This window comes from Mus caroli, unplaced genomic scaffold (assembly GCF_978045245.1).
Source record: "Mus caroli unplaced genomic scaffold, Mus_caroli_1 scaffold_19, whole genome shotgun sequence".
Classification (NCBI taxonomy): Eukaryota; Metazoa; Chordata; class Mammalia; order Rodentia; family Muridae; genus Mus; species Mus caroli.
Window position 1 is genome coordinate 29579059 of NW_028227274.1, and position 25238 is coordinate 29604296.

The window sequence follows — 25238 nt, forward strand, 5'->3', positions numbered from 1 at the left end:
GGTACTGTTATTGTTTATTTTCTTCAACATGATAAATCCTTAGTTTAATTAAAACAAAACAACACAAAATCCTTATGTGCATGTGTGCATGACTAGTGCCTGCGGAGGTCAAAAGAGGGCATCCGATCTAGAAATGACATTGCAGGTAGTTGTAAACCACCAGACGGGTGCCGAACCAATCCTGTGCAAGGCAGCCCGCGCTGGTGCTCCTTCTTAACTGAGGAGCCACACCTCCAGTCCTTCCTCAGTGCAGTCTAATAGCACACGCATTTACATCTCTCAAATTGTCCTGAGAAGTTTTTGAGAGCATTGTATACAGCCTTTCTTACCCAAACCCGATCTCATCAGAGTTTATTCCTTTTGAGTTTCTTCTAATTTAGACTACCCAAACCCTCCTTGTAAAATAACAGAGACCAAGAATTCAGTTATCTTAGAAAATGACTCACATTTTGCATTTGTCACACATTTTCCTTCCAGTGAAGGCAGCTAGTAGGTCTTTTCTCTCCCTTACTTAAACTAACTGTTGATTGTAAACAAGAATATCTGATAAATTAGACTTAGTATTGCTTCCCATCTTGAAGTTCACACTGTCTAGTCCCTTTACTTCTTGATGCTGTTGATCATGTGGTTGAGGGAATTATAGTAAGACCTGTTGCTTCCTACAGTTAGCAAGATATCTGTTGGGGGATGGTGGTGCATTCCTTTAATCCCAGCACTTGGGAGAGGGGCAGGTGGATCTCTTTTGAGTTTGAGGCTAGCTTGGTCTCCATAGAAGTTCCAGGACAGTTAAATAGAGAAGCCCATTCTCCTTAAAAAGAAAAAAGAAAAGAAGATGCAAAAATAAAAGACATCTGGGATTATGATAAGTGGTGGTTCTAACTTGTTCTCCAATCATCTTTAAATAGTTTTTTATTCTATGTGTTTGGGTATTTTACCTGCCTGTATGTTTCTACACCACATGCTTGGTGCCTGCAGAAGCCAGAAGAGAGCATTGGAATCTTTGAAATTGAAGTTCCAGGTTGTTGTAAGCTACTATGTAGGTTCTGGAAATTGAACCCCGGTTCTCTGGTAGAGCGGCCAGTGAGCTTAACTGCTGAGGCATCTCATCAGCTCCTCTGCAGTCATCTTTTCACTTACAGATTGTTATAGTGTGATAATCCTTGTCAATCTGACTTGTGAATTCATTGTTGGTCAACAGGTGTAAACAAGAGCATGGAAATTGTAAAATATCATCGGTAGCTGCTCTATTGAATAAAATCTGATTTTGTAAGTTTTTAAGATTTTTGGTGATAGATTCAAATTACTAGCTGTTAGGAACTGTTAAAGAAACGTGGCTTCAGAAGAACTGGGGGAATTCAATGACAGCCTTTTCTTGTAATAAGTACTCAGTAAAGACGTTTAGTTTAAATCTCATGTAGTCAGTGTTGGTTGCACAGGAGGATCCAGAACTATGGCGCACTGGGTTGAAGGATTTTAAGTTGTATGTTGGGAGGAGTGATATATGTAGCTCACTGGTTAAAAAACATGCTTTGAGTGCACAGGGCCCTGGGTTTGAGCCTTACCACCCAAAACAAAACAAGACAAAACAAATTGTGGTTTTGAACTTTACTCCATATTCTCATTTCATAATAATTGTATAAATAAGCATTTGTGAATAAAGAATGAACTGATATTGAGGCATATTAATTACATTTCGAACTGGATCTCACTTTTGTTAAGCCAGATATAAATACATATGTAATATAGAATCAAATTTATTTTTCAACAAAATTAGTAGATGAATTTTTAAAGGTTTCATAATAAGATTAACCAAGTAGCACATATTTTCATTAAAAATATTTAACTCATGAAACAGTTTTGAAGACTTTTTACCTATACCTTTGTAAGTCAAGATGATCTCTATATACAGAAATAAAAAGCTTTTCTATTTTTCTTAAAATGCTTTTGTAGTATATCTATATATATATGCACCTATACGTAAATGCTTCAAAGAAACACTAATATGATTTTGGCCTGAAGCCTTTGGATTTATTTTGAATGTTGATTGACAGTGTTCCTCATTGTGGCTAATTGCATTTGCATTGTAATATCTATTGAATTGTTGCTTTTGTTGTTATTTAACTTAGACTGTTGTTTTATTATTATTCTAAACTTATATATATGTGCACAGTGCAGGGCAGAGCCCTCGGAAGCTGGAGTAACAGGCAATTCTGTACCACCTGATGTGGGTGCTAGAATCAGCTCAAGTTCTCTGCAAGAGTGGGCTTACTCTTAATAGCTGAGCTGTGTGCAGATGGTTCAAAGCCATGCACACACAGGCACCGCTATGAACGGAGTAGTTAAAAACCAAAAGCAAACACATGAAGTTGGGAAGGAAGTGTGATGATGGGGATGGAGAAAGAACTGCAGGGGAGTGAGTGGAGTAACTTGGATCAAAATAGGTATATGTGTTTTGGGACTTTCTCAGACCTGCCTGAAGGAGCAGTAATGACAGGAGACTTTTATCATAGTTTAAAGTTTACGCCTTTTGCTCAGGCAGTCTTCCAGCTACCATTTTAACTTAACCTGACCATCTAGCCTATGACCTGCCACATGGCCAGCTCTATACTTTTCTCTGCTGGGGTCCATGTCTGTTCCTTTCCTTGTCTTCTTTTGTCTCCCTGTGTCACTCTCTTTGTCCCCTACTTCATGCCGTAGTTATTGGCTGCTAGATCTTTATTACAACCCAGTCAGCAGTGAGGCCACTTCTGATATATCACTAGGTTGCCTTTAGGCTGGTGAGGAAGGACATTTACAAAACAGAGAAACTGGTGATGGACATAGAAATGAAAATACCAGAGTCCTGCCAGCACTCAGTTCTCTGCCAGTACAGAATTAACAATTGAAAATACAGAGACACCTTTACACGACGTGAAGAAAAGTTACACCAACGTATATGCATGTATGAATTTCTCAAAAACTGGTGTGTTCCGTAAGAGTCTGGTGGTTTGGCTGAGAAATGCTTCTATAGCTGTGGGCATTTTAACATCTGGTCACCCCACAGGGTAACACTGTAAAGCTGTGTCCTGCTTCTAGAGTTCTCTCTGCTTCATGTTTTCAAGTTGAGGATGTGCGTGTTTGTGTCCTGATCTGACTTCCTTGCCTGCTGCTTGCTACCATGCTTTCTTGTTGTGATGGACTCTTACTGTCTGGAACCTTAAGCCAAATAAACTCTTCCTTCTGCCTTGGTCACAGTGTTTTATCACAGCAACAGAAAAGTGACTAATACAGAAGTTGATACTACAGTGAGGAACCTGGCCATGGGTTTTTGCTTTTGTTTTTGTTTTTTTTTTAAATCATTTGGATTCTTTCTTTTTTTTTTTAATTTTTTTTTTATTTTTTTACTTATTTATTATATGTAAGTACACTGTAGCTGTCTTCAGACACTCCAGAAGAGGGCGCCAGATCTCGTTACAGATGGTTGTGAGCCACCATGTGATTGCTGGGATTTGAACTCTGGACCTTCAGAAGAGCAGTCGGGTGCTCTTACCCACTGAGCCATCTCACCAGCCTGGGTTTTTGTTTTTGTCTTTGTTTTTATGGAATATGGAAGACTTTGGAATTTTGGATTGGAAAAGCAGTTGAATGTTAATATCAGATCTTAAAGGGCTATCCTACTAAAAACTTGGAGCATTTGAACATGGAGGTCTACTAGCTCAAGTGGTTTCAGAGACAAAAATATTAGCACCCAGGTTAGAGGCTGTTCCTACAATATTTTGGCAAAGAATCTGGCAGCCTTCTACCCGTACCCTAAGAACTTGCCCAAGGCTAAAACTAAAAAGTAGTGGGCTGATTTCTTTGGCAGAGGGAATTTGAAGGCAGTGTGATATTGAATGACTTTATGCAGATCTTCAGTGAAAAAGAGCAACTGGGGCAGAAAGTAGCACAAACCGTTCAGTTTAAAGAGGAGTACTACTGATCTTTGTTGTTGCCAAGACTTGTGCTGAGGGAGATGAGATTAAGATCAGGTTGAGAAGATTCCTGTGCATTGGAATAAAGGGAGGGGTCCCCTCAGGGCGATACTCTGTATGCTAGCCCATTCCCCCCTCCTCAAGCTTTAAACTTGTGAAAGAGATGAGGCTGCTGCTAGTGTGGCTCAAGGGGCTAGTCTCCATCCCACACTGGCAGCAGAACCTGGCAGTGTTGGCCCTGGACTGCTGGCTCTGGAGACATGAGGATGCAAGAATGGAAGCGTTGTGGGGTCTCCTCCATAGTTCCAGAGAGCAGCTGAGGTTAGGTAGTGTCTGGTGAGAGGCCCTGCATGAAGGCCGTGAGAAGGGTGAGAGGCCCCGAGAGGCCATTGGTTTTAAGCTGCGAAAGCAAGGTCTGGCTTAGAAGAACCCACGGTCTTGAAGAGATCAGAGTCATAAGAGTTCTGCCAAGAGCTGTATACAGAAAGTGGAAGCAGCCAAAGGGAAGATGGAACCATATTTGTTTTTTGACCGAGAGCACAGAGCTACAGGATTTGGTATTTATCCTGCTGGGTTCTGGTTGCTTTGGTCCAGTAGTTCCTCATTATTTTCCACTTTTTCCTTTTGGAATGGTCATGTATATTCTGCACCATAGTATGTTGGAAGTATGTAAGTTGCTTTTATATTTTATTGAAGGTTACAATTAAGAGCCTGCCTTGAGCAGTGGTTCTCAACCTTCAACAGCGCAACTCTTTAATACAGTCCCTCATGTTGTGGTGACCCCTACCATAAAATTATTTTTGTTGCTAGTTCATAACTTAGTTTTGCTACTGTTAGGAATCATACTGTAAATATTTGATGTGTGGCAACCCCTGTGAAAGGGTTCTTTGGCCCCACCCCAGCTCCAAAGGGGTTGCAACCCACAGATTGAAAACCTCTGCCCTTGAATCTCAGAAGAGACTTTAGACTTTGGGCTTTTAAACAGTGTTAAGACTGTGTTAGTCAGGGCTCTCTTAAGGAACAGAACTGATAGAATGAAAAAAATGAATATATGTATATATACATATAAAGGAGACTTGTTAGAGTGGCTTACAGGCTGTGGTCTGGCTAGTTCATGAATGGCGGTATCCGGGTAGAAAGACCAAGAATTCAGTCCAGGAGACTGTATGTCTTAGCACATGTGCTAGGGCCTTAGGGAATTCCTAGGACGTTGCTGGTTTTTATTCTGTGGTGGAATCTCCAAGAAGTGGGTTCTAAACCAACAAAGGAATGCCTCAGACCATGAAAGATGAATTTGTCAGGTAGAGTAAGCACAAGCAGGCATATGCTTTTCTGTGGTCCCGACTTAGAGTGGATCCAGGAAAGAAAACCCCCTCCCTCATAGGCGTGCCCCAACTGCCTGGGTTTTAGCTGATTCCAGACGTAGTCAAGTTGAAAACCAACATAAGGATCACAGACTATAAAAGATTATAAAGGTCTTTTGAAGTTGGGCTAAATGCATTTTGGGTTATGATTTGGCCATGCGACTGTTGGAGCCAGGGAAGGGAATGTGGTGATTAAAGTGAGATATGTCCCTCCTAGTCTTGAATTGGAGCAGTCAGTGTCCAGTGTGGTGCTGTGGGGGCACTCATTGCAGTCAGTGTCCATCTAGTGTGGTGCTGTGTGGGTGCTCATTGCAGTCAGTGTCCATCCAGTGTGGTGCTGTGTGGGCGCTCATTGCGGTCAGTGTCCTTCCAGTGTGGTACTGTGTGGGCGCTCATTGCAGTCAGTGTCCAGTGTGGTGCTGTGTGGGCACTCATTGCAGTCAGTGTCCATCTAGTGTGGTGCTGTGTGGGTGCTCATTGCAGTCAGTGTCCATCCAGTGTGGTGCTGTGTGGGCGCTCATTGCGGTCAGTGTCCTTCCAGTGTGGTACTGTGTGGGCGCTCATTGCAGTCAGTGTCCAGTGTGGTGCTGTGTGGGCGCTCATTGCTAGAAGAAATGTGTACTTGGATTTGGGCTGTGAGAGCTCAAGGCCTCGGCCTACTTTTGGTTTGTCCTCTCTCTTGTGCTTGTGGTTGAGGAGTGAGCTGAAGTTTTTTCCTCTGGCTGCTTGCATGTAGCCTTCTGCCGTGCCTTCCTACCTCAGGGACCATAAGCCCAAATAAATGCTTCCTTCTCTAAGTTGCGTTGGTCATGGTGTTTATCCTGGCAATAGAAAAATAATAATACACAGTTTTTCAGGGATATGCCTAGAAGTGATGTAGCTGGGTTATTTGGTGGTGCTGGTTTTAGCTTCTTGAGAAACCTCCTATTAATTTCCATAGTGGCTACACAAGTTACATTCCCATTAGCAGTGTGTAAGGGTTCCTCTCAACCCACACATCCTTGCTGTAATTGGTTGTCAGTTCCCACCTTCTGTCTTTTAGGATGATAGTTTTCTGACTAGGGGAAATGGAATCTCAAAGTAGTTTTAATTTGGCTGAGAATGTTGAACCCTTTCAAATATTTATTGGTTGTTTGTGTTTTTTCTCTAGAGAGCTATCTGCTCATTTGATATAGCTCATTTATTGATTGGAAAATCTGGAATTTTTAGTATTTAATTGTTATAGTTCTTTATATATTCTAGATATTAGATCCCTGCCCAATAGGTAGCTGGCAAAGACTTTCTTCATACTGCAGAGCGATTGCTTTGCTTTGCAGAATTTTTTTTTTTTTTTTTTGACTTGTAACTGCATTTGACAACTCTTTGGCTTCCTTTCTGTGCTATTGGAGATCTTTTCAGAAAGCCCTCACATGTAGCAGTGTCTTGAAGTTTTTAGCTATGTCATTAAGGTTTTTGATCTATTGGAATTATTTTTTTGGGCAGGGTGACAGATATACGGACCTAACTTCATCCTTGCTTTAATTCTGCACTTAACTCATTTAACTCTGTTCTCCTTGCTTGACTTCATCTTGCCTACCCACCCACCCCTCCTTTAAAAAACAAAAAACATCTCATTCTTGGTTTGCATCTCAGCCGTGTCTTTTCTTTGGCTTTCTGTTTTTGCTTCATGAGGCTTGTCTTCTGGAGTTGAGGACATCGTATGGCTTTCTGTAAGTTTTAGAGTGTAGAAGAAGGAGAAGTAACATTTGAAGGTTTCCTGTGTTCCAGAAACTTCGTTCAACTGTCGACATTATACATTTTTATTATTATTAATTTTTGCAATGCCTGGGGTTGTTGAAGCCTCCTCAATAGGAGGCATTCTATTACTTAGTTCCCCTAGCCACCTCTGCCCAGTCTTTACAGTTTATTTATTTGCTTATGTATTCTGAGATAGCATTTCACAATGTTGCCCTGGCTAGTGCTAGTCTACAGTTTGCCATGTAGACAGAGATGGCCTACAGCTCAGAGATCTGCCTGCCTCTACCTCCTGAATGCCAGGATTAAAGATGTGTGCCACCATGCCCAGCATTAGCCCACGGTTTTTAACCCGTGAATAACCATAGTAGAAACTGGGCCTTAGAGGAGCTTGTCCTGAGTTGTCAGCATTGTAGAGTTGAGTTTTTCATGGTTCTTCCAGTTGGAGCAAAGGCCTCTAACTGTCTTGCTACTTCCACATTGCTTATAGACTCTTGCCACATTCTTTGTTCTCTATGGGAATGTGTGTACTAGAACCTTCTGAAATAAGGCAGTGTTTCCTATTTGTGTAAAAATCCCTAAATGAGTTGGTCCTCATCACCCATCATCATTTATACTTGCTAAGTCATGGAATTCTGATCAGTGCTTGAGAAAGCATGAATGAGGCATCCACTAGTGTACACATGCACACCATGCACACACACACTAAAAATGTCTGGCAAGTGTACTCACTTTAATACCGGGATACTGGGAGTACCTGACACATGATTAGAAAACTGATGGTATAGTTTTTCTCTAGAATGAATGGGTAGAGTTTTCAACATGATTGCATTAAAATTACAAATCTCTGTGGTTGAAAACAGCAAAAACATTTATATTTTAATCATGCTACATTTTGTTTGTGGAAGCTACTCCCTTCAGAAATTGTCTTGGCCAGAAATTGCTTAGGCAAGGCATGTCCCTGAGTAAACCTTCCAACCAGAGGAAATACTCAGCAGCCAATTTCTAAGGCATAAAATTTTGTGGTGCTGATACATATTACATGATCCTAGAACAGCCGGTGCATTTTTTTTTCTCGTATCACGGGCTCTAATGTCTTAGGAGTGAAGTCCTTAGCTGTGGCTATATGCTAATCTCAGTTGAGCCTATGCTTCATCATCTTTAAAGGGAGATTGTTAGTTGGGTTCTAGTGTTTGTCTTCAAGCTCAGCGCTCAGGAGGGAGAGGCAGGTGGAGTTCTATGACTTCAGGGCCAGTCTGGTCTACTTAGAGTGTTCCAGTCTACCAGGCTAGCCAGGACTACATAGTGAGGTCATCCCCCCCCCCCCAATAAGAAACAAACAAAAACAAAAACAAAAGCAGAAACAGAAACAGGAAGAAAAAGAAAAAGAAAAAACCATCTATCTGCATTATCTCTACTTTAAAAAGAAAGTTCCTAAGTCCTACTTAATAGTAATTATTACACGTTGTGTGCTATATAATACAACAAGATATTACTATGCCAGCAAAATGGCAAGATGGTACATTACAGTCATCATGCAATCACAGCTTCTTTAACTGTGAGTCACAGCCTCATATAGGCTTGCAATCGAGGGTAGTTTGCGTAATGTTTTGGCAACAGGAAAAGGTATCTGAATTCAGTGACAAAATAAACTGAAAATCTGGCATGTAGCACATCCAGAGTGTTTCTGGCAGTGCTGACCTTGTCGCATTCAGAGACCTCATTGCATCCTTGTTTCTGAACATACAACATGTGCTGTCACACCATCCTGTAACAGTGAACACTGCCAGGGTTTAGATTCTATAGAGATCATCGTGAATTAAGAATGGTGGTGTTTTTAACTGTGCGTGCAAAATTTTCTCTTAGAGAAGCATAATTTAATTATGGAAAACAAAGACATACTTTTTTGCTGCTATGTCTCAGGATCTAAATAATAAATTAATATAGTTTTAGATTGTGTTAGGATGATTTTTTTTTTTTAATGCTGTTTGAGGAGTGTGGAGCTAGCTCTGGCAGTAAAGTAAGCACGGGCGGTGCAGGCGTGAAGGCCTGAGTCAGTCCGGACCTGAGGTGAAAGCTGGGTGTAGTAGCACTGGGGAGTGCAGGGAGATGCTGACAAGTGACCTCTGAGACCCTTGACCAGCTAGCCTAGACTGCTTGATAAGTTCTAAGCCATGAGCGGCCCTGCCTTAGAGACTAAGATGGAGGACTCCTGAGGAAGTCAAGCCACGAGCGGCCCTGCCTTAGAGACTAAGGTGGACGGCTTCTGAGGAAGGGTCTTACACATGCTGCTTGACTTGCTGACTTGAGCTTCATGAGGAAAATAATTCTTGAATGAATTTTGGTGAGATTAAGCACTTTTTGAAAGGGCCCAACATTTACTACTGCCATTTTGTACTATGTGCAGTGTACTCTGAACACTGATGATCACAAAATCAAATAATGGTCAACTCTGAGTAATTTGGAAGACATTCTTTATGCTGTAGCACAACCAGTCAAGGTTTCATTGTTAAGAGCATTTTATAACTATAACTAACTATAAGTATAAATGAAAAAACGAGCAAGTGCATCCATTTTACCAAATGCAAAGTTGCTTTCATCTCTATTAAATGTTAAAATGACATCTCTTCTAAAAAATTATTTTAATAAAAATCTAGGAGGCAAGATGGTTCATCAAGTAAGGGTGCTTTTGCTCTGTGTAAGCCTGATGATCTGTGTGTGATTCCTGGACCCCTTGCACAGGTGGAAGGAGAGAACAGACCTCTATAAACATGCCACGATATGTGTATGTGTATGTGCCTTCACATACAATGATAATAATGAGAATAATTGAAAATCCATTGAAAATCAAATTCTTTACAGTTACCAGTAGATGTCTGATTTCTTTATCTATTTTGTATACCTTGCTGTTTAAAATTCTCAGGTGAAAAGGGCTGAGTAGAAAAGATTTAACAAGTTCTGATATAAATTATGTTTTTGTTTAGATTGAAACAGGAGACACTGGTCACATTTTCTTATATAAGAATAAAATGTACTCTTTTAATGGTGGCAGGCTAGGCAGTGTTGTGTGGCATGACTTTTCATGGGGAGATACAACACACATCTACTCTCCAAAGATAGGGAGCCCATGACAGGCCAAAGTATAGATACCCCCAAAGTCCAACTTGGTGTATCAGTAAGTTTTATTGGGTTACTTACGGGAACATGGGTGAGGGTTACTTAAAGGAGCAGAAGTGACTCAAAGACAGCAGCATTAGCTAAAGCCCACCCCAGCACGGGTGACAGCTTACAAGGGCTGGTAACCTGGAGCACACTGCACACACAGCCTGCAGAGCATAACAGGTTGGAGACTGTTCTAAGTGGCTCAGTTTGGTCTAAACTTGTGGGCCGGTCTCCAAGTCTTTTCTGCAGTGTGGCTTTGGCTAAGAGTATCTCTTCATCGGTCTGGTGCTTACTTGGGAAGAAAGGGGCCTAGTGAACCTAGTAGCTCCAGGGACGTCCTGAAGCTCTTTTGAATTGTTTACATTCTTTCTGTCTTAAGGAGCTTCCCTGGAGGTGAAATGTTTCAGTCCATTAGAAAACTGCAACACAACTGCAGGTGGTAAACCTGCTTGCAGTCCTCAATTTGCTGTTTATTAGAAACAGGCTGAGGCAGAAGGCTTTCAGCACACGGGAACCAGACCCAGGCCCTGCTCTGCTTCATGCTTTCCCACAGAGCGGTGACCCCCACCCTGACCTTAGGATTTATAAAAGTACGTTTGCCCGGGTGTTCTTGTGTGAAGACCTGTCTAGCATATGATTGTGAGACCCACAGTTTAAAACAGGAGAGGTAGTTTGTTTTCTTTCTTGTGAGGCTGTTGAACATGACAGTAGTGTGAGGGTAGATTTGGTTTAGGACAGTTCTTGGAAACAGGATAAATAGCTTTATTTAATGTGATTAATTGATCTGAATTAAATTTCTTAAAAGCATTTTACAGCCTGGTCTACAAAGTGAGTTCCAGGACAGCCAGGACTACACAGGGAAACCCTGTCTCAAAAAATCGGGAAAAAAACCCAAAAAACATTTTATACCCAGATGGTTTGGTAGTGCAAGTTTTCAGTGGATACTTGAAAGAATAAGCTGGAAGTCCCAGCAGTAGTGATGCAACCAGGAAGTACCAGGTCCTAGAACATCACTAGGAGACACGAGTCTCAATTTCTTATAGAAAAATAAAATGTTCTCTTTTATCTTAATTATTCACAGAAGAATTGAATTATTCTCATTTTATGACTAGAGAAACCAAGTTAGTGAAGTACATTCCTGGGAATACTTTAGCTAGAGTGAGGGGTCTTTTAGGAAAAGAAAAAGTATTGGAAAATTATATGCAATCTTTTATGCTCAGTAGAAACTTAAAATTTTAGGAAGATATTCTGCTTTACAGAATGTAGGGAGGTACTTTACATTGCTACACAGCATTACTATGTAAAAAGTGCTTTCTGAGCCGTTCTCTCTCAGCTTTTCTTAGAATTTTTGTATCCCTTTCTGTCTTTCCATCTTTAACCAAGATGTAAAAGTTCCCTTAAGAGATTTTTGCGTTTATTGCTAATCTTGCCTCATTGACAGTTGTTAATCTGGTAGCTACACTAACTGGTATTCTCACTACTAAATCCTGGCCCCTGCCCCTTTTTAATAAGAGGAGAAAGTAGGGAGAAGTGGCTTTTTTGGAAGCAAAAATGGGTATTGCAGAAGTGATTTAATTGGAGGCCAGAGGAAGACCAAGCACCCTAAATTTGGTTATGAAAAAGTCTCAGAAGGGAAAGTTGCAGACATTTCTTGGTCAGTGGATTGGGAGAAGAATCGGTGCTTGTACCATGTGAAAGTGTTATCAAGAAGTACAGCTATACGTGGAATAAGAGATTCCAGGAAGGAGTAAAAGCAGATGTGGTTGTGGGAGAGACTCAGAAATCCCACTGTGTAAGGCAGATTTGAGAAAAGCCACTTAGCAGCTTGTTTGAAACAGTGGTTCAGCACAGATGATAGGTGAACCTGTGGGGCCACATGGTGGAGCTGGTGGGACATCCTTTGAGATGATGTTTCTGCACAGCCACCTCTTCATTTGCTCTGTGACGCTCACTTTTAGTGGTGGATCTGGATTTGGAAGAACAGCCATATGTGAGGGAGGGAGACCAGAGATATGGTGGAATCTGTTTACAACTCTCAATCTCTGTCTAGTCATGGTTTTGAGAGAAATTTGCTCTATTGGCCAACAGTAATCTGGAATAGGATGTTGGGAAATGTAGTTTGAATTCATTAAGCTGGCGTAGTACCACTACTGTAACAGTCAAGGGAGGGTGAACAACTCCACAAAGGAAGATATGGAAGTTGTGGGAGTTTGCTGTCACTGCCCATACTAATCTAGCAATGCCAATTGCTTAACCTATCCACACCTGGTTTTTTATCTACTTTATATTGCTGTGAAAAGTTTTTATCAGTGTCAGCATTGTGTTACAGCTCTGAGGAAAAGTTTCCCCAGAGGAAGTGTTCCAGGTCTGAAGAGAAGGTTATCTTGCCAGTCTGGAGCCAAGGATTACCACAAAGTCACAGTACACAACAAACCTCATATAGGAGATTTATTGGGAAAGAGGGTGGCTACCTGTGCTCAGGTGAGAAGCAGAGAACCGAGGGGAGGCAGGCTTTACTTGGGTTTCTTGTGGGATGGAGATTGCCAGGGTAGGTATTGGTGGGATTTCAAGTCCTGAGCTTGGAGTGAGCTCAGGGGCTGTTGGGTGGAGGAGTTTGGACTTTTTACCCTGCAGGCAATGGTAGAGTAAGTGCTTAACTACCAGTAGTTATCACAGAAGTAATGGCAAGAAAGAGAAATAGGGCACATTGTGAAGGGAGAGGTGGAGAGAAGAGACACGAGTGGAGATAAGAATATAATATGAAGTCCATATATTGGAGGATTTTCAGTCTAGCCTGTGAGAACACATGGAAAGATGACTTGCAGAGAGATAGCAAGTCCTTGAGAGTGGCTAGTGTTGAGTGATGGTGTGGGAGCTGTTAACAATGTGCCTGATGCTCCCAGGTAATGAGTCTCCCCACTGTCATTTACAGAGATGATCAAAGATAGACATAGCCTTTATAAGATATTGTATGCATGCTGTGGCATACTGATAGATAAATGTTAAAAGAATTATCCGTATTTAACAAAAATAAACTGGAACAGCCATTAGCAAACTGGAATGTATGATTTCCCTGCATGTGTAAAAATGAATGTCATGCAATGAAATATTTACAAAGTGCCATGGGAATCTTTAATATAAAACATTATATTCTAAGTGCTCACATGGAAAAAGTAAGCATTTAAATATAATTATGTTAGTAGTAGTATTGGTATTTTAGGAATGAAGTATATTTAAATGTCACCATCACCTAATGGAAATGATGTAAATAGATAAGAACCTCAGCTTGGCCAATACAAATAAATTCCATATTGGAAGAGCATGCTCCAGCATGAGATGCAGAAAGTGGCAATACGGTTAATTGAATTTTTTTTTCCTTTTTTGGGGGTGGTGATAGTGTTTCATTCGGAGTTTTATTCCTCCATAAAGAAAATTACATCATTTGCAGTAAATGGACTGAACTGGAGACCATTGTGAAAGTGAAATAAGCTTGACTTAGACAAATAAATGCTGTGTGTTTTCTCATATGCAGAGAAACTGTTTCTTGTATGTATTGGTATGTGTATAGAAGTAAGGATTACTAAAGAGGAGCTGGAGATGGGCACTTGCGGTGGTATAAAGGTAGGCCCAGGAAGTAGGATCTAGCACGTCTTTTGAAAAAGCAGGTAATACAGGTTCTTGTTGGCGATTGGAGTTTTGGTAACGGTCTTTTGAGTTTTGAGCCTTTACTATTATTTGGGACTTATATAAGGAGCAGAATAGGGCTTGGAGTGGTTAAGAGCCCATTGTTTTTGCAGAGGACCTGGGTTGGTTTCTCAGCACCTACATGGTAGGTCACATCCATAACCCCAGTGCTGGAAGATCTGGTGATGTCAGATCTCTCAGGGCACCAGGCATACATGCAGGCAAAGCACTTAAGATAAATATATTTAAAAATGAATGGCAGAAAGTATTAAACTTCTACCAGCAAAATAAGTGGGACCAGGTATTGTTTTATTAGGCCATTGTTAAGGTGTAAATGTTATTGTTGTTGCTATTATATATATTTTTTGAGACAGGGTGTAGCTTTAGATGTTCTGGAATTCACTCCATAGACCAGGCTGTCCTTGAACTCACAGAGACCTTCCTGCCTCTGCTTCCTGAGTTCTAGGATTAAAGGTGAACTCTCTACTGCCTGGTGTAAATATTACTTTAGGAAGGATTTGTTAGATTGTTATTGTGTGTATTCTGATGTGTCTGGGAGTGCACATGCCATGGTGCATGTGGAGGCCTGACAGTTGTGTGGAATTAGTTCTCTCCTTCCACCTTATGTGGGTTATAGGGATTGAACTGAGGTCTTGAGGTACCTCTAATAAGCCATCCTATTGGCCTTGTAAATATTACATTTACACTTTGGAAATATTTTAGATTTTTTTTTCTAGTTAAAAAATGTGCTTTATCAGTATGTGTGTACATGTTTGTGTGTAGTAGATCAGATTTTCCCTTAGGAGACCAATGGTCCATTTGGTCCTTGCTCCATTTGGAGTTGATTTTTGTGCAGGGTGGTAAGTTTGGATCTATTTGCATACTATTGTATGCAGCTATCCAGTTAGACCAGTACCATTTGTTGAAAATGCTGTGTGCTGGTCTAACTGAACATCTTTTTCCAGTGTGTATTTCTGGCTTCTTAGAAAAAACCCAGGAGTATGTGTATGTCTTTATGCCTAGGTCTTCAGTTCGATTCCATTGATAAGCTTGTCTGTTTTTAAGCCAATACCAGGCTGTTTTTGTTACCTTTGTAGCACAATTTGACATCAGAATAGTGATACCTCTACCAGTTCTTTTATTATTCAGGATTGTTTAACCTGTCTTTAGTATTTTGTGTTTCCATATGAAGTTGAAAATTGTTATTTGGAGATCTGTGAAGAGTTGTGTTGGATCTTTCATGGGGATTACATTGAATCTATAGTTTCCTTCTGGTAAGATGGCCATTTTCACTATATTAACTTCACCAAACCACAAGCCTGGGAGATCTTTTTTCTGGTATCTTCTTCAATTTCTTTGTTCAGTGTCTTAAAGTTTCTGTCATATAAGCCTTTGATTTGTTTGGTCAGAGTTACACCAAGATATTTTATGTTTTTTTGAGCCATTGTGAAAAGCGTTATTTCTCTGATTTTCTTTCTCAGTCCGTTTGACATTTGTATATAGCAGTGGCTCTCAATCTGTGGTTCACGACTCCCAGGGGTAGTCAAACAACCCTTTTACAGGTGTAGCCTAAGACCATCTTGCATATCAGATGTTTGTATTACAGTTCATAACAGTAGCAAAATTACAGTTATGAAGTAGAAATGAAAATAATTTTATGGTTGGGGTCGCTACCGCACGAGGCTGTATTAAGGGGTTGAAGTATCAGGAAGGTTGAGAACTACTGATGTATAGGAAGGCTGCTGATTTTTGTGTATTAATTTTGTATTCTGCTACTTTGCTGGAATGTTTATCAGCTGTAGGGGTTTACTGATGGAGTTTTTAGGGTCGCTTCTGTTTTCTATCATATCATCTGCTTTGGTTTCTCCTTTTTCTATTTGTATTTCCTTGACCTCCTCCAGTTCTCTTAATGCTCTAGCTAAGACTTCAAGTACTATTTTGAATAGGTATGGAGAGAGTAAACAACTTTGTCTTGTTCCTGATTTTAATGGAATTGTTTTGAGTTTCTCTCCATCTATGCTGTTGTTGATTATAAGTTTGTTGTCAGTCAGTTATTTTGTTGAGATATGTTCTTTGTATTCCTAATCACTGCAGGACTTTTATTATGAAGGGGTGTTAGATTTTGTCAGAGGCATTTTCTGCATCTAAGAGATGATCATGTGGTTTTTATCTTTCAGTCTGTTTCTATGATAGTTTACATTTATTGATTTATGTATCTTGAACCGTCTCTGGGATGAAGCTTGCTTGAAGCTTACAGGAGGTGGTCCCTTCAATGTGTTCTTGCAAGTATTTTATTGAGATTTTTTGCATCTATGGTCAAAAGGGAAATTGGTTTGTAATTCTCTGTCTGTGTTGGGTCTTTATATGGTTTAGGTGGAAGAGTAAATGTGGCCTTGTAAAAAGAATTGCAGTGTTCCTTCAGTTTTCTATTTTGTGGGATAATTTGAGGAGTATTGGGGGTAAACTCTTTGAAAATCTGGTAGAATTCTTCTCTAAAACTATCTGGCTCTGGGATTTTTGGTTGGGAGACTTTTAATTGCTGCTTCTATTTCATTAAGGATTATAGATCTGCTTAAATTGCTTATCTGATCTTGGTTTAACTTTGGTAGGTGTTATATATTAAAAAATTATCCATGTTAGACTTTCCAGGTTGGTGGAGTGCAGGTTTTTAAGTCTGACCTTCTGGTTCTCTGGACCTCCTCAGCCAGGGTCTGTTATGTTCCTCTTCCCGTTATTTTCGTTTGGATCTTCTGTCCATGCCTTGAGCTATTTTGGCTAAGGCTTTTGTCTTCTTACTGATTTTTTTCATAGAACTCTCTCTTTGTTTCATTACTTCTTTGTATTGTTTGTTTCTGTTTTATTGAGTTCAGCCTTGAGTTTGATTATTTATTGCCTTCTACTCCTTTTTGGGTATTATCCCCCCCTCCCCTGCACTCCCAGATTTTCAGGTGTGCTGTTACGTTACTAATATGAGACCTCTGTTTCTTTTCCCCTTTGTAGACATGCAGTGCTGTGAACTTGCCTCTTAGAACCACCTTAATTTTATCTCATAAATTTAAATTATGTTGTGTTTTTATTTTCATTCAATTCTAGAAAGCTTTTAAATTTCTTCCCTAATTTCTTTCTTGAGTCATTTTTTTATTCAGTTGTGAGTTATTTAGTTTCCATGAGTTTGTAAACTTTCTTTTATTTCTGTTGTTATTGATATCCAGCTTTAATCCATGGTGGTCAGATAGAATGCATAGTGCCAATTCAAATTCTTGTTACTGTTGCAGCTTGCTTTGTGTCCAAGTATGTGTTCAGTTTTGGAGAAAGTTCCATGTGGTGCTGAAAAGAAGGTATATTCTTTTGTGTTTATGTGTAATGTTCTGTAAACAATGGCTATGTCCATTTGGTTTACACTGTTAGACAGCTCCAGCACTTCTCTGTTTAGTTTTTGTCTGCATGACCCATCTATTGGGGATGGTGGGTTATGGAAGTTACCCACTTTCACTGTGTGAGGGTCTATGGGATTTAAGCTGTAGTAGTGTTTCTTTTATGAAGTTGGGCATTCTTGTGTGTTTGGTGCACAGATTTTACAAATTGCAATATGTTCTTGGATTTTTCCTCTGAGTATGTAGTGACCTCTATTTCTTCTGATTAATTAGTTTTGGGTTGATTTGTGAGGCAGTAAAATGGCTACACTGGTTTGTTTGGTTCTAAGGCTTGTTTACTTGGAATATCTTACCCTTTTACTCTCAGGTGATGTCTGTCCTTAATGTTAAGGTGTGTTTCTTGGATGCAGCAGAAGGATGGATTCTGTTGATGTTAAGATGTATTTTTCAGATGTAGCAGAAGGGTGGATCCTGTTTTCACATTCAGTCTATAAGTCTGTGTCTTTTTACTGGGGAATTAAGACCACCATTGTTGTTGAGAATTATCAGTGAGCAGTGTTTGTTGATTTGCCTTATTTTGTTGTTTGTTGTGGTGTTTTTTTCTCCCCTTCTTTTGATTAGCTAATTTGAGATTAAAATTTTATTACTTGTGTTTTCTTGGGTGTGGTTAGCCTCTGCAGGTTGAAGTTTTCCTAGAGTCTTCTGTATCACTGGATTTGTAGATGGATGGAACTACTTAAAGTTGGCTTTATTGTGGAATACCTCTCTTTCTCCATCTATTATGATAGAAAGTTTTTCTTTGTATAGTAACCTGGACTGGCATCTGTGGTCTCTTAGAGTTTGTTGGACACCTGCCTAGACTCTTCTGACTGTAGAGTCTGTGTTGAGGACTCAGGTGTTACTTTAATAGGTTTTCCATTAGATCTTATTTGGTCTTTTCCCTTTCCAATTTTTAATGTTCTTTCTTTGTTCTATACATTAAGTGTTTGATAATTATGAATCATGAGGATTTTTTTTCTGGTCCAGTCTGGTGTTCTATATATATGCTTCTTGTACCTTGTTTGATACCTTCTTAAATCAGAGAAAATTTCCTCTATAATTTTGTTGAAAATAATTTCTATGCCTTTAACCAGTGTTTCTCTTCTTCCTTTATTGCTGTTATTCTTATATTTTTGTTTTTCATAGTGTCCCAGATTTTCTGGATGTTTTGTGCCTGGATTTTTTTATATTTAAAAATACCTTTGACCAAGCTTTCCATTTCTGGTATTTTGTTTAAGATTGTTTTTTATCTTCATTCTGTTGGTTACACTGAATTCCATCTAGACATTAGAGGTAAATTTGGGATTGTCAGTTAGCTTGTAGGTGGTAGTGGTTGATGTTATAGGAAAGGAAGAAGAAGTCTGACAGGATGAAAAGAGGAGTTGTGTAAATTAAACTTCAGTGGCATGCACACGTCACAGCCATGCAGAAGAGATTCTGAAGCTGACTAGGATGAGCTGTGGAGAGTGGGGCATTGCTGTTCAAGTGCTAATGCATATTCTGTTTTCTGTTATAATAAACAACATTTTATTGTTATTTTTATGTCTGAGCACTTGAACTTAGTTTTTACAAGCTGGTGGATACTGATATGTTATTTCTATCACAGAACTATGATCATACTCCCAGGAAGTATAAATATAGTGTTGAAAAACACACATCACTGTTTTATTCTTTATCTAGTATCTAGTATCACGAACAGTTACTAAGTTACATGGCTATTAGATGTCTGCTTATTTTATTTGTAGAACCCTCCCCTCCGTCCCTCCCTCCCCCCTCCCTCCCTCCCTCCCCTTTTTAAGAGAGGTTGGGGAAAGAAGGGGAAAATCGTAATTCCAACAAATAAGTTGGAGAACAACTTCTGATAGTATGGAAACATTTATAAGAAGTTCAAAATTTTGATTAAGAATTGTTTAGCTACAGATGTCTATGAATCATAAAAATGACCAGCATGGTATGATATCCCTAAGGATACAGTAGTGGTGCACATACCTTGGTGGTTACCAACAACTCTTTAATTGGTCTTAAGACCAACTCAACAAGAGGCAGCTTATGTCTCGTACAGGAAACCTAGCTAACTTCTCAGGGCTAGTGACATTCTAGATCTTGGAGGAGAACCTAAACTGCCTGTCTGTTAAACCAGCACAATCCTGCATTCTAAACATTTGTCCTTATAGCCACAGATAAGTGTAGTCCTCAGTCCTCATCAAGGGAACTTCTCTTTTCAACAGTGGGGGCTATTCTTACAGAATACCACAACCAATCAGCACGTGGAGCCCCAGTGCCAGTGAGAACATCCACAGAAGAGCTCCTGGACCTAAGGCTTGCAACACTGCACAGTACTGTAAGAGCCAGAGGAACAGGGAGTTTGTGTCTTCTAGAAATGCCAGAAGCTACATGCAGAAAGTCTCAGCAGCGTAACTGCTCATACACAGCACTCATAGCTATGCTTAAGATTCTTCGTCACATGTTTAAGAAGGGAGTTAGAAGGCCTTAATTTTACACAAAGAACAGGCAACTAAGGAATGCTGAGAGTAAAAGACATAGTCTTTCTCAGGGAGGAATACAGCAATTGGTTATCTGGTATGGACCATTAGTGGTTCTTTAGTGACAAGGTCCTATGTGGGATGCCCAAGAGATGAGAAGATAAAGAAGATAGGAAAGCTGGGATGGAAGGACTTGCACAAGCCATGTCTTATACCAGGCAAGTTCATTAAGAACTATAGCACCTTATATACTGTTTTTCAGGGGAAAATGGTCTTAGGACTGATAACCACAGCCCACTGGGAAGAGGCAGGACCCCAGAAACTACAACCATGACTCCTTTGAGGCACTGCCTCCAGCCCCAGATTGGCCTTGCCAAGTCCATCCTGGACAGGGATTCAGAGCTAACCTTCCCTTTGCCCTTTCATGAGGGCCTCTGAGAAAATCTTGGGTACCAGTCATTCAGGTTGTTTTTAGAAACACACACACACACACACACACACACACACACACACACACACACACACACAATTTTAGAAGGCCATGATTTGCAAAGGTGTGTGGTGTGGGTATGCAGGAAAGTTTGGAGAAAGGAAAGGGAAGAGATAATGTAATTATAATCTTAAAAAATAAAATAAACTATTTATTTGTTCCTTTAAAGTACTTGCTAAGTTGAATATATTATATATGATGTGTACTTCTGTAACAAAGTAGATTTTTGGAGTAGAAGTTTCACATAACAGCACAGAATAAGGCATAGAAAGTCATTAAATAATCAGCATTGGACTTAGTAAAAAATGATCAATGGCTGAACAAACCTGATATGTATGTGTATGAGTGTGGGAGATGCAAACACAGAGTGATAACAAGGAAAAGCCCTGCAGGGTTAGAAATGACTGAAGGAAAATACCACAGAAGCCCTAGGGTGTTCTCAGTTCCTAGAACTTGGTACTGTATTATGCTAAGAATATACAAGCATTGTGCTGAGTATTTTGGTACCTAATCTTTCTAAATTTTGTGTGTATTGTTGAGTTCTGGCATAGTAGTACACTTAAAGGCATAACTCACTACAGTATGACTTCCGGAAAGGTCAGTTGATAAAGTTAGTTATAAGTGCATTTTAAATGTTGAGCAACAGATATCTTTTTGCTAAGTGTCCACATAGGTGGATCATAACCTAAACATAGAGGTTGCAATTCTGTCAAGCTTGTTGCTGGTAAAACTAGATTTCAGCATTCTTGTGAAAGTTTCAGTAGACTTATTCATGGGGCTTACATATTGGTTAATTATGTGTAGCAAATTAGGTACTATTTGAAGTTCTACTTTAGGGCAGGGGCACTTGACACCACAGATTTATTGAAATAATAGTTGTTTCTATGACCACTGGAATCTTTGAAGCAGAGCCACATCCTAGGACAGATATAAAATGTTGCTTGCTATTAAAAGCGTCACACAGTTTTCATTATGAATTGTACTTATGAGGTATATTTGTATCTACATATTTATTCCACCTTCAGTAAATGCTAGGCCAAGAAGCAGCGGAGCTCTCCCAAGGAATGCAGTAAACTGGGCAGCACCTTAGCTTCTAGCTTTTTTCACAAGCCAGCCATCAACAAGCTGGTTGGATGGGAGTGTACTGTCATCCAAAGCCCAACCGAGAACACGATTGCTCTTTCTCTACAAGAGTAGTATCCATAAACTGCTCTACATACTCTTAATATTGTGGTGATGCGTGTGTATGTCTGTGTTTGGTTGTGTGTGTGTGTATAATTATATATGTAAAATTGTTGTTGTTTTTTGAAACAGGGTCTTACTATGTAGCCCTGGCAGTCCTGGTACTTGCTGTGTAGACCAGGCTAGCTCATAAAGATCTGCCTTCCTCTGGGATTAAAGGCTTGTGGCACCAGGCCAGGCCAATACCATACTTAAATTCTCCTCTAAGTTTGTTTAAGGCCATACTGATTGGATTGTGTGTTAGGACTCTCATGTTCTTATATATGACTTCCCCAGGAGTAGGGTTGTCCATGAAGTAATGTTAATTTAGTTAACAAAACTAAAAGCAAACAAAAAAAAAAACCCCCACCAAATAGGATTATGAAGAAAGAATTTTAAATCGAGTGCAGAAATGATGCAGGAAAACCTAAACCCACTCCTGAGATCAACTTGATTATCCAGTGCATTCTACTTGAAATTCTCAGTGCTCGGAGTATGGAATTGGAAGAAATGGGGAGTGGAACAAACCTCCTCACAGTGACTCTTCAGTCCAGCAGCACTGAGGTATTGCTAAGGAGGCGCATCGAGGTTTACTCTGTCCAGGCCCGAGCTCTTGTGAAATGCCCAGTGTCCAGGTTATCCACTCTCCTGTGGGCTTCAGGGTAGCAATGGATTTCTGAGGCTCACTTGTCTGCATTGAGGTTCTGTTGTGCCCAGCAGGACTCTCCACTGCCTTTTAGAAGCTGTGTGTGGCCAAGACCACCACAGAAAGGAGTGTGTTTACTTTCTGAAGGTTGTAGCCTAATCATACAGCCTGCCCTGAGGTGGGAAGAAGGTGGCAATGCAGCTGACAGGGAATCAGACGCTAAACAGCCTTCTGTTTTTAAGTGAGTGATTATATTATACCCTGCTAATCTTGGTGCTGGTGGTAATACTAGTGCTTTAGTAGTAAAAGTGCTTTTTAAAAAACCTTTTAATTAATTTATTTTTATAACAACCTTTGTTATAAGAGAGCATAGTCAAGACTTAGATAAAGAAAGAGATGATAATATAGTTACAGGAGGTCCTGTCTAGGACTTTTCAGTTTATTCAAATTGTGATGAGAAACCACTAATAGCTTCTAAGCAGAGAAAGAACATAAACATTTTGACTTAATTTTGTATTACTTATTTTAATTTTTAAAGGCAGGCTTTCATTGGCCTGGAACTTGCCATGTAGACCTTGAACTTGAACTCAGAGATCTTCCTGCTTCTTCCCTCCACTCTGGGATTAATGGTGTGGGTTGCCATTCCTGGCTTTTTTAATTTTGAAAAAGATGCTTTCATTGCTTTTTAGAATATGAATTTTATGTTGGTATATAATTGAATAGGTTAGCTAGTCAAAAAGTATTTAGGTAATTCACATGTGACTTGGAATCAAGTGATGGTGTTAAAATATATATTTTTAAGGAAAAGCTGACAGGATTGTCTGATGAAATGGAATGGAAGATGAATCAGAGGAATGAAGGATATTATAAAATTTTAACTTTGTGTGATTGGGAAAATGGAATTTTTGATGAAATGGAGACTCTTGTTTTAAAATCTTTCACTTTTAAAAAAATTAAAATTTTATTGATTATTGTTCCAGGTGGCCCAGGCTGGGCTTGAACTCTTGGTTTTATTGTTACCCCCTCCTAAATGTTAGGATTGCATGTGTTCATCCTGGTCTTGACCCTTTTATTCGGAGGAAGGGTCACTGAATGACATTGATAGTGAATTATTACTATAGATAATTTCCAACTGGTGTCATTTTGATTGTATTACATTTATTATAGTTTTTTTTTAAACTTGATATTACGCTGTAAGAAAAAGCTTCATTTTCTTTCAATTGTTGGTTCATTGTTTACGTTTTCCTTTTTTAGTGGGCTATAATCAACCTATCATTCCATATTTGACTAGTGGAAGCCCTTTCTAGCAGTTCTTGTCCTTAAAAAAGGACTTTATTGATTAGTACATGCGTGTGCATGCATGTGAATGTTTGTTCATGTACATGCATGTCTGTTTGTCCCCATGTGGGTATGTACCTTCTTTTAAACCCAGGTTAAATCCAGGTTCAGGCTTGTGTGGCAAATGCTTTTTTTACTTGCCGAGCCATCTCAACTGGTCTTTTATGTCCTTTTCACATGGTCCATTAGTATTTGTGTACTTACTCTTTGTGTGCTTTACTAAGCTGTGAAATACAACTGTCTTATGTATTTGCCTCTGTTTCTTTCTTGGTACATATTAAGAACCACAATTTCATAGTAGCTCCATTCTCAGTCCTGTATAACAAGGCCATTTTTGATTCACCCCTTCCCTTGTCTTCAAGAGCCCGGGGGTTCTAGTTGGGGCATCTGTTGTGGGGAAGCAGAGCAGCATGGTATGTGTGGTGGTTTGAATATGCTTGGCCCACAGAGTGGCACTTTTGGGAGGTGTGGCCTTGTTGGAATAGGTGTGGCCTCGTTGGAATAGGTGTGGCCTCGTTGAAGGAAGTGTATCACTGTGGGCACAGGCTTTAAGAGAGCCTCCTCTTAGCCACCTGGGAGCCAGTCTTCTCCTATTGGTCTCCAGGTGAACATGTAGAACTGTCAGCTTCTCCTGTACCATGCCTGCCTGGATGCTGCCATGCTGCCTCCCTTAATGATAATGGACTGAACCTCTGAACCTGTAAGTCAGTAAGTCAGCTCCAACTCAGTTCCTTTAGAAGAGTTGCCTTGGTCACAGTGATGGAAACCTTAACTAAGACAATATGATGCTTTTCTCAGTGCTATGTATGCTGTATGTCCATTCATGTCTTCATATTTTAATTTTTGACAGTTTTAGGTGTACATTACTTAGAAATCTAAACTGTCACATTTAACGTGTATTTTTTATTGTTTGCTTTTCTGGTTGTTTGTATAGGTTGGTTTTGTTTTTGTTTTTTGTTTTTTTTTTGGTTTTTCGAGACAGGGTTTCTCTGTGTAGCCCTGGCTGGCCTGGAACTTACTCTGTAGACCAGGCTAGCCTCGAACTCAGAAATCCACCTGCCTCTGCCTCCTGAGTGTTGGTATTAAAATGATGCACCACCACTGCCTGGTGTTACACTTATTCTTTATGTTGTGTTTTTTTAAATAATGTATTATTTTTCTGTTGTTGTTTTCATAGAAAAAATTAATATGGCAGGAAAGACTGCATATTGTTAGAAAGGCCTGATTACAAAATGGTACCCAGGGGCTGAGTTTTAAGGAGGGTTGTGATAAGGGCTCATTGTGTCTAAGCTGTTTATAGAAACAGTATGTTTGTTGCTAATCACCTGCTTTTCTTCTTGAATATTGAGAGTTTAGTGTGTTAGGGAAGGGTAACTACATGCTCAGCTCTTAATAGTAAATATTCTGAAAAAGTTATAAATTATTTCTAGTATACACACACATACACATATCCATCATAGTGTTATTTATACCATTGTGTGTGTGTGTTTGTGTGTGGTTGCCTCTTCTCTTCTAGTTATTACTAATTAATGTGTTTGTCTTCTTACCTTTTAGGGCAATAAAGAATGTTGATGGGAGAACCATTTTCCTAATTTTCAAATTATTGAGCTGGTCGCCATAATGGGTAAGTTTAAGCTAAAAGCATTTTAAAAAAAATTATACTTAAAGAATAGGATGAAGAATAAAATATTTATCTTACAACAAACTTCATATAGAAATTCATGGAACAGTAGATTTATGTCATGTGTAATAT

General features: G+C 39.6%; 1 protein-coding gene across 1 annotated transcript in view; it reads left to right on the top strand.

Annotated features, from left to right (window-relative positions):
- The window catches only part of Map3k2 (mitogen-activated protein kinase kinase kinase 2), a 69613-nt gene that overhangs the window by 2349 nt on the left and 42026 nt on the right, over positions 1 to 25238 (top strand). Inside the window, exon 2 of the mRNA XM_021150621.3 lies at positions 25040 to 25109. Within this exon, the coding sequence (XP_021006280.1) occupies positions 25106 to 25109 (4 nt within the window). The 5' untranslated portion in view covers positions 25040 to 25105. The remainder of the gene's footprint in view (positions 1 to 25039; positions 25110 to 25238) is intronic.